Here is a 17648-nt window from a genome sequence, read left to right on the forward strand (position 1 = left end):
GAGGAGTACTTGTACCCTACCTTTCTTCTTTGATTTTCTCCCTGGAAAGCTTAATTTATGCAATATTCAAGACAGGAACTGGCCAAGATTAGAATACCTCATCTCAGAGACAACTTTCTCTCTTTCTCTCTCTGTCTTGGTAGGGATATGATTCCAGAAGAGCAGAGAACAGGATAAGTAATTGTAATATAAATTCTTACTGCTCACATGAGCATTTCCAGTCCTTACTGCAAAATTTGGATGCTTTTTTCCACTCTCTCTTCTTTTAGAGAGAGAACTGGAATAGCATGAACACTGTCGGTATCAGAAAGTGCACTAAGGGGCTGTCAGGTTCACTCCAACTGCTGCCTCCTTCAGAATTGGGTATCACCAACAATATCCAGAGCCAAGTCACTTACTGTAACCTATATGGAAGTCTGTGTAAGTACTAGTCCTCTGAGAGACCCAGAAGAAGCCTGTAAGGAGAACAGAGCCACCTGATATTTTTCAGCAATACATAAGTCTAGTTTCACTCTCCTCTGGAAGGTAGGTAATGGGACAATCCTGCAACGAAGAGTATGAGTAACTAAAATTGTGGCAGGTTTCTTTGCTTGCCCACCCAGCACCATGAGCCATTCTTTGCAACCGGCTCTCCTGCTCACTTCTGCAAAGTGTGGCTTAGCGTTATTTGTTTCCCTTGCTCATCTTCAGAGTGCAGCATAGCAGAGAGGAGCATAGAAGAGCAGGCTGGGCAGAAACAGCTGATTATACTGGTTCTTTTGATCCTAAGACATGTGTATACATATCACAGAAGTGAACTCCTCCTTCTCTGGGGGAGAGAGCTAGCAGCCTGAATCTGAATTTGGAGGAAAAAATAATAGGATGTTTACGGGTGCCCTCTGCATGCTGTAGCAGTATGTTCTTTCTTACACCATCAAGAGGGTAGGTTCATTGCAGAGGAAGAGATTTACTCTTGCACACCTACAGAGAGGTAGTTTGGAGCTTTTGTCAGTATCCAGTCCTTCAAGTCACCATGTCCTGGTAGCTTTCACAGCAGATTGGGATACTGTTGTGTCTGAAATGCTGTTTGAAGCTTCAGCTGCAGGTGGCTGTGCCTGACTTCTCCAGTCTTTCTCCAGCAGCAGCCAGCAGTGGAGCGGTAACCTGCCAGGGGCCAGATGTGAAAGAACACACAAGCAGTAAGGAAGGCACTTGCAGCCCTAGTAGTATTTTTCTTTTTTCTTGGCTTTCCGTCTTCAGTTTGTGAAGAAAGCAGGTCCTCAGTGCAAACCCACCCAAATTCAAGTGTTACCGTATGTAAAGTGTTTTTCTGAAACATTTGAATAAGCTGTTAGAAGAGGCTTATCTCCAGTTCGCACAGATGTTTCCTCTGTTTTTGCATATGGATAATAGCTCTCTTTCTTTCTTTCCCCCAAACTTCGATTATCATTTGATCTGATGTGATCTTGGAGCTTTTTCCGGGATTATGGTAGTGTTAATATTGGCTCTGAGGAAGTGGAAATCCACTTTTATCTCTTCCTACACAATTTTTTGATTGCAATTCTGCACAGAAAATAAACTGAGGCAAATTCACAGCATAATGTAGTTTCTGTGCTGCCTTGGATTTATGTTAAATGCAGCCATATGGTTCTGTGGAAGTCAGTTGTAAGCCTGTGCTAAGGGCAAACACCACCAGCTACAAGGTTTCATCTCAGAAGAATGTTAACAGAAGATGAAGACAGGCATAAAGTGCTCACGGAGAAACAAAAATGCAATTCCTTCTGGAGCCCACTGGGAAAGCTGATCTCTGCATCAGTGAACCAGAGTTCATATGAGACCTAGCCAGTAACTTCTGTTATCTTTTACATCTTCCCTATAACATCAGTCAGCAGAGATTAATCTTCTCTTTCCATCTGCTTCCTCAACTCAGTGCAAAGAATCAGATTTATTGATGTGATCTATCCATTAGTGAACCAGGCAGAGCTATCTAATGTCAAGTGGCAGGTGAGGGTCATGGTCTCACTCAGAGAACCCAGTTCAATCCAGCGTGAATAGGGTCTGTCAGCAGAGAGACAGCACACCAGTCAGTAGATGCAGTGCAATGATTGATTGCGATCTCAGACCACCATTTTTTCCACAGTTAATGCTTTTGTTCTGCTTCTGACAGTTAATGTATCTGGTAGGGGTTTTGTAAACAAACAGAAAGCATGATAACCCATTCCCAGGAGGGAGAAATTCTTCTGGTTTGCATTAAGGAAAGTCAGGGAGAGATAAATACAAAAACGTAAATGAGAGAAGTTGGAGCAAACTAAAATAGCTGCAACTGGATATATCCATGCTCTCTTGACGTTACATTCTTAAGATTAATTAATTTCTTTGTATGGAAATGGCAAATAAAATGCTAGGTCTTCACACAGAGATAAGCACATGCTATCTCCGCATGTGTCATTAGTGACGTATTTGAGGTAGAGAATGAGAGCTCCCAAACCTCAGAAGTCTCTTTTGTCTGACTTTCCTATGTCCCTTTGGACCATCAGGGAATTAAGAAAATAAAGCTGCAGCTACCCTTATGTCTTGCTTGCTTACAGTGGCCTCATGGTGCTGCCAAACTGTTGTAGAAGGTGCCATTACAGTTGTGAAAAGCAGATTGCTGCTGTCTCCAGATAGGTGCATTTTGAATCAGGACCATTTTTGGACAAAATCTGGTATTTTATTTTTAGTTCAGGTGAGCAATCATCACAGATGTATTCATTACAAAACAGAATAATTACAGGTTTTATTCCCAGAAATTCAGTAACACCATTATGTTAGACTTCAAAACCAAGTCATTAGGAGTACTATTGAATTCCAAGCAGAGAAGTCATGTCTCCTGAAGTATTGGTCCTGGGAGGTAAATATGTCACCAAAACATAAATTCACTAAAATTTACATTTCTCTCAACCTGCATTCACTTGAAGTGGATTCGATAGAAGTTTTTTCCACCTCGTGAAGCTTAGGAGAATATAATTGATGTGTTCCTAATTCTGGATGTCTAAGGTGTAGATATTACCACTTCGTGCCTTGGAGTGAATCCAGCATAACAGATTGAGGACCTTAGCAGAATGGATAAGAACATTTACCTGGGCTTGCTTGCAAACAGCTTAATTCATATACTAATGTCTACAGATTCAACACTCCTTAGAGGCAAATACATAATTTTTAATAGAGTTAGGTACTGAGTTGGTTTTGGGGGGAAGATTAACCTATGTTCCACAAAGTAAAAATTGGTATGCTCATTTCATAAAGTACTTAACCTGTGATTACAGAAGGTAGAATGGTATTGCCTTGGCTGGAAGAGTCAAGTACAATGATTTTTTGAGCCAACAGTGGTCCCCTGTACTGATAATTGCTAACATGTCCAGGGTTTTTCTCAAATTGCAAGGAGAACAGATGAGTCAGTGTGCTGGTTTTGGCTGGGATGGAGTTAACTTTCTTCTTAGCCCATAGTATGAGGCTGTGTTTTGGATTTGTGCTGAAAACAGTGTTGATAACACAGGGATGTTTTAGTTGTTGCTGAGCAGTGCTTACACAGAGTCAAGGCCTTTTCTGCTTCTCACACCACCCCACCAGCGAGTAGGCTGGGGGTGCACAAGAAGTCGGGAGGGGACACAGCCGGGACAGCTGACCCCAACTGACCAAAGGGATATCCCATACCATATGCCATACCCACACCATGCTCAGCATATAAAGCTGGGGGAAGAAGAAGGAAAGGGGGGGCATTTGGAGTGATGGTGTTTGTCTCCCCAAGTAACCATTACACATGATGGAGCCCTGCTTTCCTGGAGATGGCTGAACACCTGCCTGCTCATGGGAAGTAGTGAATGAATTCCTTGTTTTGCTTTGCTTGCATGCGCGGCTTTTGCTTTGCCTATTAAACTGTCTTTATCTCAACCCACGAGTTTTCTCACTTTTGCCATTCTGATTCTCTCCCCCATCCCACCAGGGGGGAGTGAGCGAGTGGCTGTGTGGTGCTTAGTGGCTGGCTGGGGTTAAACCACGACAGTCTTTTTTTGGCGCCCAGCGTGGGGCTCGAAGGGTTTGAGATAACAACAGATTTGATTGGAATGTGCTAGATCGAATTTATAGCTGTTACTGCTGTCTAGCTATTAATGGGCAGGCTTCTGTGCTTGCCATGGGGTTTGCTTGCCTTACTGTGTGTTAGCCTAGTGCTCGTTAGTGGCTGCTTCTTGCTTTCGCTGCTTGCTGTACTGCTTATCATCTTACTCTGCTGTGCCTGGGAACATTTTGATAACAGCAATGGCAATGAGGGTCTTTTGGTACCTAAGGGTAAAAGAAACAAATGCAAAAAATGTTAGGGATAGTTTTTCTTTCCTCTTCTACCTCTCCCCAAGTCACTTTTTATTCTGTCATCTTCCAAATGTCAGTTCTTTTATATTCTGCACTGAAACAACAGGTATCTGAAAACAGCTTTCCTCAACTCCACGGTTGCCTTTGCCTGACCCATAAAGAGCCTAAATCTTGCTTTTTTGCTTTAGGCAATTACTTTTTAATGCTTTCGTATGTTTTACCCTAAAAATAAAGTGAATCATATAGTAATATTGTAAAAATTTTGTCTTTATGTACTGCAGGGCAAACAGTACATACTCATTATACAAGAACAAGGGAACAATCAGTTGAATTTAAATTGAAATTGATAGAAGAAAATGCATTTTGACACGATGCGTGTTTAGCCTACAGAACAAAACGCCACAAGACATCAGTGAAAGCATGAGATTTGGACTGTTTAGAGAAAGAGTGAGCTGTTAGTGAATAAGTAGTTGGAAGGCGTTCATCCCCTCCCTTTGTACTGGCGACTTTCAGACAGGGTATTGTTCCTGGTGATCTGCCCTACTGCGGTAATTCCTGTTTGTGCTTATTTGGTTACAGCTACACATAGATTTTGCACATGTAACTGTTCTCTATCAAATAAGATTATCCTCCTCCTCCACAGTTTTTGGAATGAACTAGCTTGCTCATTGTACCGCATATGCTTGCAAGAATCCTACCCCTTACACTGTTTTTTAGACAGAGACCTCCTTCAAAAGTCCGGGTCAGAGATAATTTCTAACACTGAATGCCTTTTGTAGTGCAGTCTTCTGAGTGTTATACTTGTTCTTCCTGAGCGGTCTCCCGGCAGTGTTCTGTAATGAGCTGAAGAGCCATGTATCATTAACACCATCATGGAACTGGCCAAGCAGACTGCATGTTGGACAGTATAGGAGACAGTACTGCAAGAAAACCTGTACTGCAATGGCACTATGACAGTTGTTACTGATCACGGTGGACTCTCTCCATTCAGAAACATGACCAAACTAATAGATTTATTCTGCTCCAGATTCTTCAGGTGCTGGTAGTATACAACAATACGCAAGATTCAAAGGTTTGTGAGGGAGGGATTTAGGATTTTTTAAGCACATATATTCTAAATGTAATATTATTCTGGATCAATGGTATTGTAGCTCTTAAGGTGAGGAGTATTTTGTTGTTGTATATTCATAAGGCCTAGTGATACTGACCTTTATTCTGTGACAGCAGTCATCATCTAAATAATAACATTGCACAAAATAACAATAGCTGCCTTTAAATCTCACTGGCAAGGTGATAAAATATGATGTATATTCTGAGGTGCTTAGAGAAGTTCAGTAGAATTTTGCTGGGCCTTATTCGCAGTTCCTTATTTAGTAGGAATTTAAGTCCTGTGTGACTTTTAATACATTGTGACATATTTGCCATGGGATTCAGCACTCTATTGGTGTGCTTGTGCTGTATGAAATACGCTAAAACAGAACTAAAATGCTGCCAAGAAAGTTGTTGGAAATGATAAGGTAGGCTCTTTCACATGTCTTCCAAGATTATGCAAAGCATTCTGTATATGGTGCCCAAAACCAGAGAAATCATAGCTACAGATCGCAGTGAATCTTCTGCAAGGTGAAGCAATTTCAGCATAAGCTAAAAAAAAAAAGTCATCATGTATCTAACGTAAAAAATATGAGGAATGTTAAAATTATGGAATAATTCTGTACAAATTGAGACCAGTCTATTTAAAAGTAATGTGGAATGCTGCTTTTTGCTTGCTGATAGTTTATTTGTATAGTATCTATGCTTCTGGCAGTCTGGAGTTTAGGGCTTTCCAGACATGTTTATGTAATATTGCATTCATTGATGCATAGTATCCATTTTATTCTAAACTGGGGTCAAAAGATTTTCTCACAGCTCCTTTCATAAAGAAAGTTATTCTAAATCACATTTCTGTTGCTGGACACCTGGCTATCGTATATCAGAAGTATTTGGGCTTATGGTCTGAGCTTTAGTGTCCTTGAATGTTTTGATAAGCTATCTCCATTTCTCTAAAGACACAGTTTTCAGTTAACTTCCTCTTTCTGCCCAACTCATGGCGGGGGTGGGCTGTTTATCACATTTTTTCCCCTCCTGCTTTCCCATTTACTGAATTTAATAGACAGTGCTTGAGTTTTATTTTCCACAGAGGAAGTGGCAGCCCAGAGAAAATCTTATTTGGTGTGAATCCTCCCCCCAGCTTGAGGAGGAAGAAAATCGTCTGCATGTCAGCAGGTGCACGCCAGCACTGGGTGCTCAGAGAGTACGGAGTTAAATTAAAAGCATGATTATTTTACTCATATGCTTCTGTTTTCTGAGCTGACATCTTTGAGTTTTTGATGCTGTGTTTGCTATTTGCATATGTGTTTCTATCTTGTCTTTTGAGGGGGGAAGCTTAAGTAAAATGCCTACAATGTGTGAAATAAGGGGACTTCCCAGCTCTCTTTGCATCCAAGGATTAGTTTAAGACGTAACTTTGTATTTTGCTACTGGTCTGTAGTTTAGGTTTGTTAGGTACTGAATTCTTTCCCTCTAAAATGTTAAGATTAGCTGCACTTTTTAATAGAAACATTTGTTGAATAAGCAGACAGAAATATATATTGAATAAACATAAAAGTAGAAGATTATTTGCTTTAAAAAGTTAATTGAATTATTTAATAAAAACAGAGTTAGCTTGTCTTGTAAAATACTAGCATGATTCACTGGATTTTTGTACTCTAAAGCTTAATACAATAGTTAAAGTGCTGCTTACATGAAGGTCTAGCAAGTACTTGTTGGATGTTCAGTTTTGAATGGAAGATACACTACTGCAGATGCTTAAGCTCCCTATGAGATGAAGCACAGTGTAATTGCCAGTAAAGTCAGTCCTGGTCAAGCAGTGCAAACAGTTTAGGCTTTAGAAATTAGCTATCTGAGTTCCATGGTTTGAAAAGACAAGGTAGATGGATATATAGATAATTAAAATCATTTGTGGATAGATTATATTTCAAGAGCGGAAGAATTTCAGCATTATCTGGAAGCAGCCTGGATTTGTTGTCAGATACCATATCCTTCCGAGCGTCTCATAAGAAGACCATTTGGCATGGCTCAGTGAGGCAGACAAGATGTGCAAGTCTGATAGCGTTACACTTTAAATACTTATCACTCAGAGTTAATGTAGCAGGATAGTCTCTGACAACTTTGTTAGTAACTCCACTCATTAGGAATAGAGATATCCAAACAAATTTTCTTAACCCAGAGGAAGATGCCAGGCTGGGTTTTCTATCATTATTTTTCCCTCGGCATTCTCCAGCCAGCTGGTGCGACCACTCTGGCATTGTATTCACGGGATTCGAAGCAAAGGAGGAATAGCTTAAAGTGAGGAGTCATGCTGTGTGCTGCCTAGGACTACACACTGCTGAATTCACATATAAAAGTTACAATTTTCTTTCATTGCCTTGATGCCTGAGGTGGACTCTCAGAGCTATGACAGCTCATACCACTACAGATATGTGGCCATCTCCTGAGTTTATCTATGGGATTAACTCCTCAAAGGCTTTGGGAGTATGGATTACAGCCTCTAGTAGGCTGTGCTGTACCAAAGCCAATGTCTCAGCTCTCACTTTCTCTGAGGAAAAAAAAAAAAAAGGACAAGATCAGAGGCTGACAGTTTTGCTGCATTGGGGGTTGGACTAGATGGCCTTTAAAGGTCCCTTCCAACCCAACCCATTCTATGATTATTTTGTTACAGCTTAGAGTATATGGAGTTCCATTTAAGTGCTCGTATAAAGCCAGTTTCCATTTTTAGTCTGTTGAGCCTAGCGGCAAGAGCAGGAGGATGTGAAAATTGCACGTTGGTCAGGCAGCTTCATATTTTTAACATGGAAGCTGATGTTTTGGAGGAGTATTATTATGTCTACTGAATGGCTTTCCTTCAGTCCCCCAAAACAGTACACATTGCATATTGAAACAGCCACCTTTGTGTTTGGCATTTTTTTGAGATCTATGTAGATATTGTTTGTGAAACATACCTGGACATAGCATTTACCATATGTAGCCAGAAATGAAAGAGCAGTAAAGGTCAAGTGGATAAGACGCTTTATCAGGACTTAATGAATCTACATGCTTCTGTGAGTCTGTAAAATCAAAGTAATGGTGTTGTGAAGTGTAAAAAAATTTTTACATAGGGCTAGTTATTATTTTGGTGTTTGCTACGTACAAAACGTCACAACTTTTAATGCCGTACCTTCTTAGAAAGGATTTAAACCACAAGGGCTTTGTCTTTTGCAGTCATTGGTAATCCTCGGAGCTCAGAAGCCAAGAAAAACTGGGTTGTGCTGTTGTGCATTGGTAGATCTGGTGCATATGCTTCTGTTGTTACTGCCAGCAAGTTTAATACTCTTCAAAATGAAGTAACCTGTGTAGCATATTTCATGGGATCATGTTTGTAATGCAAATATTTTCAAGGAGAGGGCTTATGCCAAGATGTTCTAGCTCATCTGTTAACCTCCCGTAGCAAAATCACCTGCAAATAGCAAGCCTTGTTTATCAACTGCTGGTATTTTTCTCAGGCTGCAGTGGGGCAGATTAATTTCTAGTGTCTCTAGAGCGCATTTCTGATGAAGCCACTACACCTGTATAGGTTGGTCCATTACTATGCAAGGATCCAAGCATGGGTCCCAGAGGATGAAAGACCCATCAGCTGAGAAGCAGTCCACAGTGCCACATGGTGTAGCTAGAGGGCTTTCCCCTCCACAGCTAGCTCATTTGGTGCTAGATCCTCCTACCCATGCCGTATAGGTGGCACGCAGTAGGCAAACACAGTGTAAGCATGCATTTGGCTTCAGGAGGACCTGGATATCAGCAATTCATGAGTGTCTGTTACCTATTAAAAAATGCAAACACCTCTCTAGTTCTGTTTAGCTGTTCCTGCACTTGGTAAGTTCAAAATTCTCCACGCTGTGCTTTCTTACCATTTTTAGCTATAATGTATTAATTTTGCAAAGCCTTATTAGGTAAGGCCAAGCCTTACACTACAGAGTTGCCAACATAACGAATGGGTGGAAAAAACCCTGGTGCAAACATCTTTCTTTGGCTGAGGTTTTGTTGTTGTATACGTGTGTCAGGAGAAAAACTCCAGGTAGTATATGCCATGCTTAGAGGCTTTTCCAAAATAATTATGCTTGCATGAACTAAAATTAAAGGATTCTACTGTAGACAGGCTCTAAATTTCTTTTAGAAATTTTAATTGAACAAAATTAAGTTTATTGGTAACTCACAGAGTGTGTCTTAACTTTGGCTTTGCTTTTCATTTCTGTTGCTGGCTGCGGTTCTTATATTTCTTTGGAGTGCTTCCTGGGCTGTAACTAGCTGTTGTATCCATAATCAGATCTTGTTATGGTAAGATTATGTTTGAGGAGATATGAATTAGTGAACTGAGTATTTAGGACAGAAAAAAATCTTTTAACTGACTAATTTTGGCAAAGTTGCCAAGAGTTTGTATCTGAGCGATTGCTGTTTTCTTTGTACTTAACCCAGGAAAGCTGTGATAAGTAGTGTGGGCTATAGTCAGATTGCTTGTTATTGACTTTTTAATGGAGTTCCCTGTAGTCTGTAGCGGAAGCCAACAAAAATAAACAGCAGCAGAAAGCCAGTCCCTACTTGTCAGATAAACTCTGAGAGACCTCCTCCCTACCATACCGTATTTTGGGTAGTTCTGTTTCCTGTCTGGATACCAGTGTATTACTAATGTTGGGGGGGGCAGTCTTTTCTTAAAGGGTAAGTGCCTTTTTAATGTGTGAGTGTCGCGACAAGCATTGCTTCTATGACCCTTTGTAGATTGGATGTTGTTAGCTATTTGAAACATAGGCAACATTAAACAAAAGAGGTATGACTGCCTGTACTCCAGCTTTATTTACTTTTATACGTTACCATCCACTCTTTCTTCCACAGGCATTTCCTATTCAAAACAGGAACAGGGACCACACCGCTGTTCAGTACTGCAACGCCAGGGTACACAATGGCATCCGGCTCTGTTTATTCCCCTCCTACTCGGCCACTACCTAGGAACACTCTATCCAGAAGTGCTTTTAAATTCAAGAAGTCTTCGAAGTACTGTAGCTGGAAATGTACTGCACTCTGTGCTGTAGGGGTCTCAGTGCTGCTGGCAATACTGCTGTCCTACTTTATAGGTGAGTCCCATTTTTTATAATGGTCACCATGAACAGGGATATCTGATGGTTTGTATACGGACTGTGACATACTAACCTTTAACTAGCAAAGTTTTTGGTAACAGTAGAAACCACACCAGTGATTTAATGAAAACTCCCAATTGTTTAGAGGAAACAGAAAATTTGAATATTTTGCAAGCATTCTGCAGCATGATAGTGGGTGAATTAACTTCAAAGAAGTATTTGAACTGCAATTAAGCTATGTGGTGTCTAGTTCTTATAAAAGTCTGTGTAAAATATGGGCTGTAAAAATTCCATAATGTGAATATAACTTGCAGCATATCCATGGAACTTTCTTCCTCTCATTTTGCATGAAATATAAGTAATACAGCGTTTAGGAATGCTAACTATCACTTTATTTCATTGTTACATACACGTATGTTTGTGTATAGAGCTTGAGCAACATGCAGAGAAGATGGAGACTTCTTCCTCTCTTGTGGGTTGTTTATTTTTAATTATTCTCTCTTTTCTCTATTTGTTTGTTAAATTCCATTTCCCAATTTTTATTTTAGAGGATTTCCTTTGTTTCTTCATCTCTTTAATTATTTAATTTCACAAATGTTCACTATAAATATTACATAATCTGAGTTTTAGGCAGTTAATGGGGGCAGTGCTTGTCTGTGAGAAAAATGTCATTGACTTTAATAAGGGAGCAGAACAGGCTTTTTTTGTGCTTGTAGCTTCTTCTGCAACTTTGTCCAGGTTACAGACTTTTTCACCTCTGAGTCCCTAAATGGTCTTCAAAGACTTTCTTTTTTGTTAATTAGAAGTTTAAGTCACCACAGTTACAGAAATATAAGTGTAACGGTCTGGTTTTTGGTGTTGGTTGCACTCAGATTCAGAGTCTTAAGAAGTCAAGGAAAGAAAATAGAAAGAGGCAAGTCAATCTCTCCTTCTCTCCCTCTTTTTAAAATCAGTGTAAATTAATAATAAAGCCCAGAAGGCTATATGATCCTTAAATCTCCATTGTCTTTGTTGAAACATTTCAATCCAAGGCACAGCGTAAACTGTATAAAGCCTTTGAAGTAGTTCTTACTGGGCTGAAGCTCCTGTGAACAATGCAAGAAACTGGTTAGCTGGAGAAATTCCTCTCTGCGCTGGCAAAGCAGAGCTCCCTGAGCACCCTTTCCACCTCAGCTGCCAGCCCCAAAGAACAAAAGGCATGTATGCAAATGTAGGGCTCGCCACTGCTGTCCAGCCCCTTTCAGTCACTGGATTTGTGGTTATTTTGTGTGAATGTGTGCAGGAGTATAAAGGTGTGGTTTAGAGTTAAGCTTTGACACTACATCTTTTTTAAAATGGGATGGAAATAATCCCATTTATAAAACACATTAATTTTGCTCAGTCTCCATAATATTGCCTCATAAGTCATCAGAAGAAAACATCTGCTACTAAATAAATACGTAAATAGGAAAGAAGGAATTCAGTATGAAGTATCGCTGTCAAGAACTGGGAAAAACAGCCATACAGATAGTAAAATATTGAAGACCTGATTCTGAGCTGAGCTCTAGACTTTGCTAGCCCCAAAGAGCCAGATTACTTATGAATCTGAGGGGCACAAGAAGATAGCTGTACTGGATTATTTCTCCCACAGGCACATTAAGAAATATAAGCATGTCTAATGCGCCTCTGTTCCTGTATTCGGGAAAAAGAGCCGAGCTTTCCAGTGAGTGAGAGCTTTCAGCTCCACACATCATTTATTCACATACCCTGTAAAAAAACCCAAATATAGCTGTACAACATTTCATGGGCCCACGCCAGCTCACATCCTTGCTGAAATAAACAATGCACAAGGGCCTTCCTCTGCCCATAGTCAATAGGGAGCTCTTTGCCTGCTGGTGATATTACACATATTTCAGCTAACTCAGCAATCTAAATGTAAAATCCAGCACTCAGGGACGCTCTCTAGAGAACTTTGGGTCCATAAAACCATGAATGGATTACACCCATTCATATATGTGGTTTTCCCATCTCTACAGGTGTAATATCAGAAATACTCTCCATTTAATAGGCCATCCAAGTATAAATCGGTGGAAATCATTAATGTAAGATGGAAATGGTCCTTCATCTTGGTTAACTGTTTCATAGCATAGGTGTGAAAGGGAAATGACTAAGTAGGAAATTGGTCATAACATAAAAAGATGGGAAAGACTACAGTATTGTGTGACCTCTGGCTTCCCATGACATGCCTCTAACACAGCAGTCTGGCTTGTCTGCTGAGGTTTACAGTAGCTGAGGTGGCGTGTCACATTTGTAAAACCAGTTTGAGACATGTTTTGAACTTCATAGAGAGACATTGCCATGAGTGTGAAAATGCTACAGTCCTTGCTGCAAAATATGCCAGTACACATTGATAAGGAACATAGCGTGGCTGATGTCAACTGTGTGACTCTGGCAGCTGCAGACTGAAGAACTTAATAGGACCGCTCACTGGTGAATGGTGGCCTAACCAGGCCCTTCTCAGAAAGGTAGAGAGATGAATGTGTCATGCCCAGGCTTATTTTAGTTGCAGTGGATATGGGGTAGAGAAAGTGACTTCAGATCCCGCTGCTTCTGCTCAGGCAACATAAGGCAGAAGAGACAGTTTGCTAGACTTCATGTCTGCCTTTCCAGAACTGCTCAGTCAATTACTGCTCTGTCAATTAGCCCAGCCAGAGGAAGGAGCTGCATCAAGAGTCTGGTCTGTCTTGCACTTCTTCCATCGCTCTGACAGGAAAGACTCCTACGTTTACAAAGTCTACAAAGAGGAGGTGAGAGCAGAGGTGGTCAGCATGGGGAGAGACCAGAGCAAATGCTGCATTGTAAGGACACTTAATGCAGTCTTGGGGGTCAAAAGGACCTGAAAATGTTATTTCAGTCTAAAGGAAAGAAAGTCTCACGTCTAGCCTCCCCACATATTCTTGCTTTTCTAGCCCTCGTGGTCTCTCTCAACCATTTTGCAATGTACAGAATGCTTAAGTTTACCATTCTTGTCAATGAGACCACCTAATTTTTAGGGAAAATAGAAGTCAATTCTGGAAGATGTTGGCCCTTTGTTTAGAGGCTTCGTCTACTGTTAAATGGTTGAGAAACAAGGAATTAAGCAACAGAAACATGCAAGTGCTGAACCAAAAGATAGTGCAGCAACATATAGAAGAGTGGAATTAAAAAATATCTCTAGTTTAAAGGATTCAAAGAAAAGCTCCCTGAAATAATGGGTTTAAAAGATGGGGAATAAAGAATATAAACTGCCTCATTTGGGGATCAAGATTACACTGGAATTTCTTCAAGCTGCTCATTTGCTTAACTGCTATCCATAATCAGATTTGCAACCAAGGAAGAAAACGACCAATTTTTTTCCAACATGACCACTTTAGAATCCTTCTCCCTGTTTGGAAGGCTAGGAAGAGCAGTATTAAATTTAAGCCATGAAAGAGTAGAACTCTGAAGTTGCCTTAGTTTGACCTCTTTCTGTATACGCATTAAGAGTTTTACCCAAACTTTGTACAGGGAGTCTGAGTCAGAGCCAGAAATAGAGTCCAGCTTTACAATGTGCAAGGCAAAACAGAACTTTGTCCTTCTTCTCCCCATGGCTCATTCATGCAGTGAAAGAATGAAGGAAAGTTTTGCAGAGCAACTCCTACCTAGGTCAAGTGTGGGCGTCAAATCAAGGTTTCGTACGTAACCTCCACCTTTTAGTTCTACCTTTTGGGATCTTCTCTGTCCGCCCTTGGTTTTACTAAGGGGAGGAGTTTGTTGTTCTTGGGTGTGTTTTTTTCCTAACAGAAAATCCACTGTTCAATTATAGAGAACTGCATCAATCAGGAGGAGTTGTTTCCAATACATTGTTGCATAGCACAGACTCTGACCAGCTATATTAACAAACTGATTGGTAGTATACTAATTATGTCTTCTTTAGTGTGGATTCAACAACTTTATGAGAATTAAATGAGAAAGAAGAAGAAATTAATGAGAATTTGGGCACACCAGGGCCCCTCTTTCTTCCCCAGGAATTGCTTTGGCAATTGATTCTCCATTGCCAATGGCACTATCTTGACATTGTCTAAGTCAGTACCAGAAGTTAGTGCCATTTTCACTGTGTATGGAACTGAAGAGGTGAGCAGTTTTCCTCAGTCAGTGCTGGAATTACACAGTACCAGATTCAGTCAGCTAAGCCTGAAGAGTTGTGCACTGAAAGATTGCATGCATCTGTCATGAATGTTGTCTTATGTCTACTAAACAGGTTTCTATTAACATAAAACATTCTTTCAATATACAGTGAGACCGGAATTATTTAGTCAGGCCTCTGCTGTCCCGACTTCTTCACAACAATCTGTCATACTTCCAAATCTGTTGAGCATTTTACCCTCTATGTACCTTGGGATTGATCATTATCTTGGCCTTAGCTCTGCAGCCAATGGTCAGGACAAGAATATACACCAGCCAGCTATTCTTTGTGATAAAGCAAATATTTAAATATCAGTGATAACAGAAGGACATATCTTCTGTAGGGAAAAAAAGGGAAAAAGGAATTTTATTTAATTAAAAAGGCCACAGGACTATTTTTATCACTACTGCTTGCTGTGAACAGTTAAGCAAATCCATTTTGGACAGAAAAGAAAGCTAACATTTAGACTTAACAACTGAAACATCTTCTGGGAAAACATTTATTGTAGTTTGTATTTCATTCTATGAGAAACAGTAGAAAAACTGCTGTTCTGCTATGATACAGAGATGACCATGCAGTCATAATGCAAATTGCAAATGAAATGTGAATGGAAAAGAGATACCAGACTTGAAAGCCATGTTTGATAATTACAGATAATTCATATTTTCCACATTTGTATAAAAATAGATACATTGTGCTTACTCTGTGGTTATTATATTGTGCATTCATGCTTTTTGTCTATCCGAAAATGTTACTGGTTTATCATCATCTCAAGATATTTAAAGTAAGCTGAAAATTTATCTGCTAACAGATTTCTAATAATGGACAACTGTCTTCAGAGTTGTCTCAAAAACTTGCTGAGAATAATAACAGAGCAACTTAAGATAAGAGGTTTTAAAGTAGAAAGAAGGAGGTAGCCAGGAAAAATAGCAAACAAGTTTCACCATTAGGGGAGACTGACACAGGAGGATGCAGGGTGTGAAAATTACAGCTGAGGGTCAATTAACTATCCTGCAGGTGAGTTTTAATTAATCCTTAAAAATTAGAAAATTGCCTGTTTCTGCAGACTGAGGTTAACTTTCCATGTCTCCAGTGCTGTTTCCAAGTTTGTTGTCTGTGGTTCTCCCATATTACTCAGGATTTAGTGTGACAGCTGCTGGCATTCACGTCTATTCCCAGACTGCAGAGGATCAGATGCCTTTCCTGTTGGGCTCAGCGGTAGAAGTCATAGTAGGGTAGAACCACCCTCCCCAAAACTAATGGACTTATAACCATGACAATTATAGAACGGAATTTTTGTGACTAAAGCAATGACTAAATATACCTGTAATCAAAAAGAATCTATTTTACTTTATCAGTAGAGAACAATATAATATTTCTTTCTGATTGCAATGCCAAGTTAATACCATTCTGCTGTCTGTAAAGCTCAATTACTGCCAGGAATGAGGAAAACAACTTAATTAATAATGCCATTTAAATGAAATTTTTATTACAATACCCAGCATAGGTATTGTAATTAACAGGCATGAGGGAGACTATAGTTTAGATGCCATTAATCACCTTTACTTTCATTATGTGTTTATAGAAACTGTTTTTCTCTTTGACCTGCATTTAATTTTGAGTATTGTAATGCTGTTGTCACTGAGAGCTTCATCAAGAACTTTTGTTTTTCTGCATTCTCTCCCCATTTCTGTCTGCTTCCGTAGGTTGTGCTGGGACCTTAGCTATGACTGGAGCTTCACTGAGGTGTATGGGTTGGAAATATGTTCTCTGTCTGCAGATATGTGGCAGATTTTTACAGTTTACCAGGTTTATGCTCTCACCCTATTTCTCTTTCCATCAAATTAGAGGCATTGAGGTATACTAATACATTTTTATATATGATTCTAGAAAAAACTCTGAGAATTTACAGTTTACCAAATCTACATATCACAATGTATTCAAACTACCATCCAAAAATCTACAGCAGAGAAACTTCTCTTCTATGAACCTTTCTGAGAAGGCATATGAGCTATCTAAGCATGGCTTCTTAGTGTTGTCTGATTGCACCAAGCACCTAGGCAAACCACATCAGTGTCCCGTGTTCTTGCTCAATGTGTGCTTATATCTAGAGCTGTGAAGGCAGCCAGTGTCTCCAGCACTATAGAAAGTACGTCACTCCTTGAAAAGTTGTAGGCAACTTCTCATTTTAACAATCCATGGGGCTTTTAGGGAAGGTTCCGGGTGTCCCTAGTGCATTTGGAGGCAGCAGCAGTGTTCCCTGTCATTCTTTCTTTTCCCAAATTAAAGGTTTCTGGTATCAGTTCAAGCTTGGTGGAAGTGGCTGCCTCTCAGAGTAAGAAGCTGTGGATTAGGTACACAGTAATCTCTTGGTTCTGTCCAGAATGGACATTTCCAGGTCTCACTCAGCTCCAAATGCCATGGGCAGCCAGGAGCTGGCTGCCGCTGATGGCAACGCCATGCGTAGGGCTCTGCCTCCCCAGCATGTGTGGCTCTGCTCTGCGCCCGGCAGAATCTGCTTGCCTGTTGTTTTAGACATCGGTGCCACGTGTTGCTCTTCTCTGACAGAAGAGCGCGTATGTCGTCTGACTACAAGGCAGGACCAAAGGGTCTGTAGTCTCTTCACTTGGGCCTTCAGTTGTGATCATATACCTGGTGAATACAGTACAGTACAATTATTTAACAGGTAGAAACCAACTCCTGAAATTTCTAAAGGATTTTAGCATCCTGCGTGGACCTTAGGAAAGTCCTCGAAGTCTGAACTACCAGTCTCCTACTTCCATTTCAGTACTTCAGAACCTTTAAAACCAGAACTGTAAAAGATGGATAATTGGTATTTGTAGGCCATGCCTTACTAACATCGGTTCAGGCAACTCCTTTCAGTCATTTCTGACATGTTCTTTGTAAATGGCAGTATTCAGATACACATGTGACTGTCC

At 40.2% G+C, this 17648-nt stretch overlaps 1 protein-coding gene across 9 annotated transcripts in view; it reads left to right on the forward strand.

Moving 5' to 3' along the window:
• TENM3 (teneurin transmembrane protein 3) overlaps nucleotides 1–17648 on the forward strand; it is a 320001-nt gene that overhangs the window by 191487 nt on the left and 110866 nt on the right. For all 9 annotated transcript variants that reach the window (XM_075709610.1, XM_075709612.1, XM_075709613.1 and 6 more), the window contains one exon: nucleotides 10285–10523. In XM_075709610.1, coding sequence (XP_075565725.1) covers nucleotides 10285–10523 — 239 coding nt within the window. The remainder of the gene's footprint in view (nucleotides 1–10284; nucleotides 10524–17648) is intronic.

This window comes from Pelecanus crispus, chromosome 4, assembly GCF_030463565.1.
Source record: "Pelecanus crispus isolate bPelCri1 chromosome 4, bPelCri1.pri, whole genome shotgun sequence".
Classification (NCBI taxonomy): domain Eukaryota; kingdom Metazoa; phylum Chordata; class Aves; order Pelecaniformes; family Pelecanidae; genus Pelecanus; species Pelecanus crispus.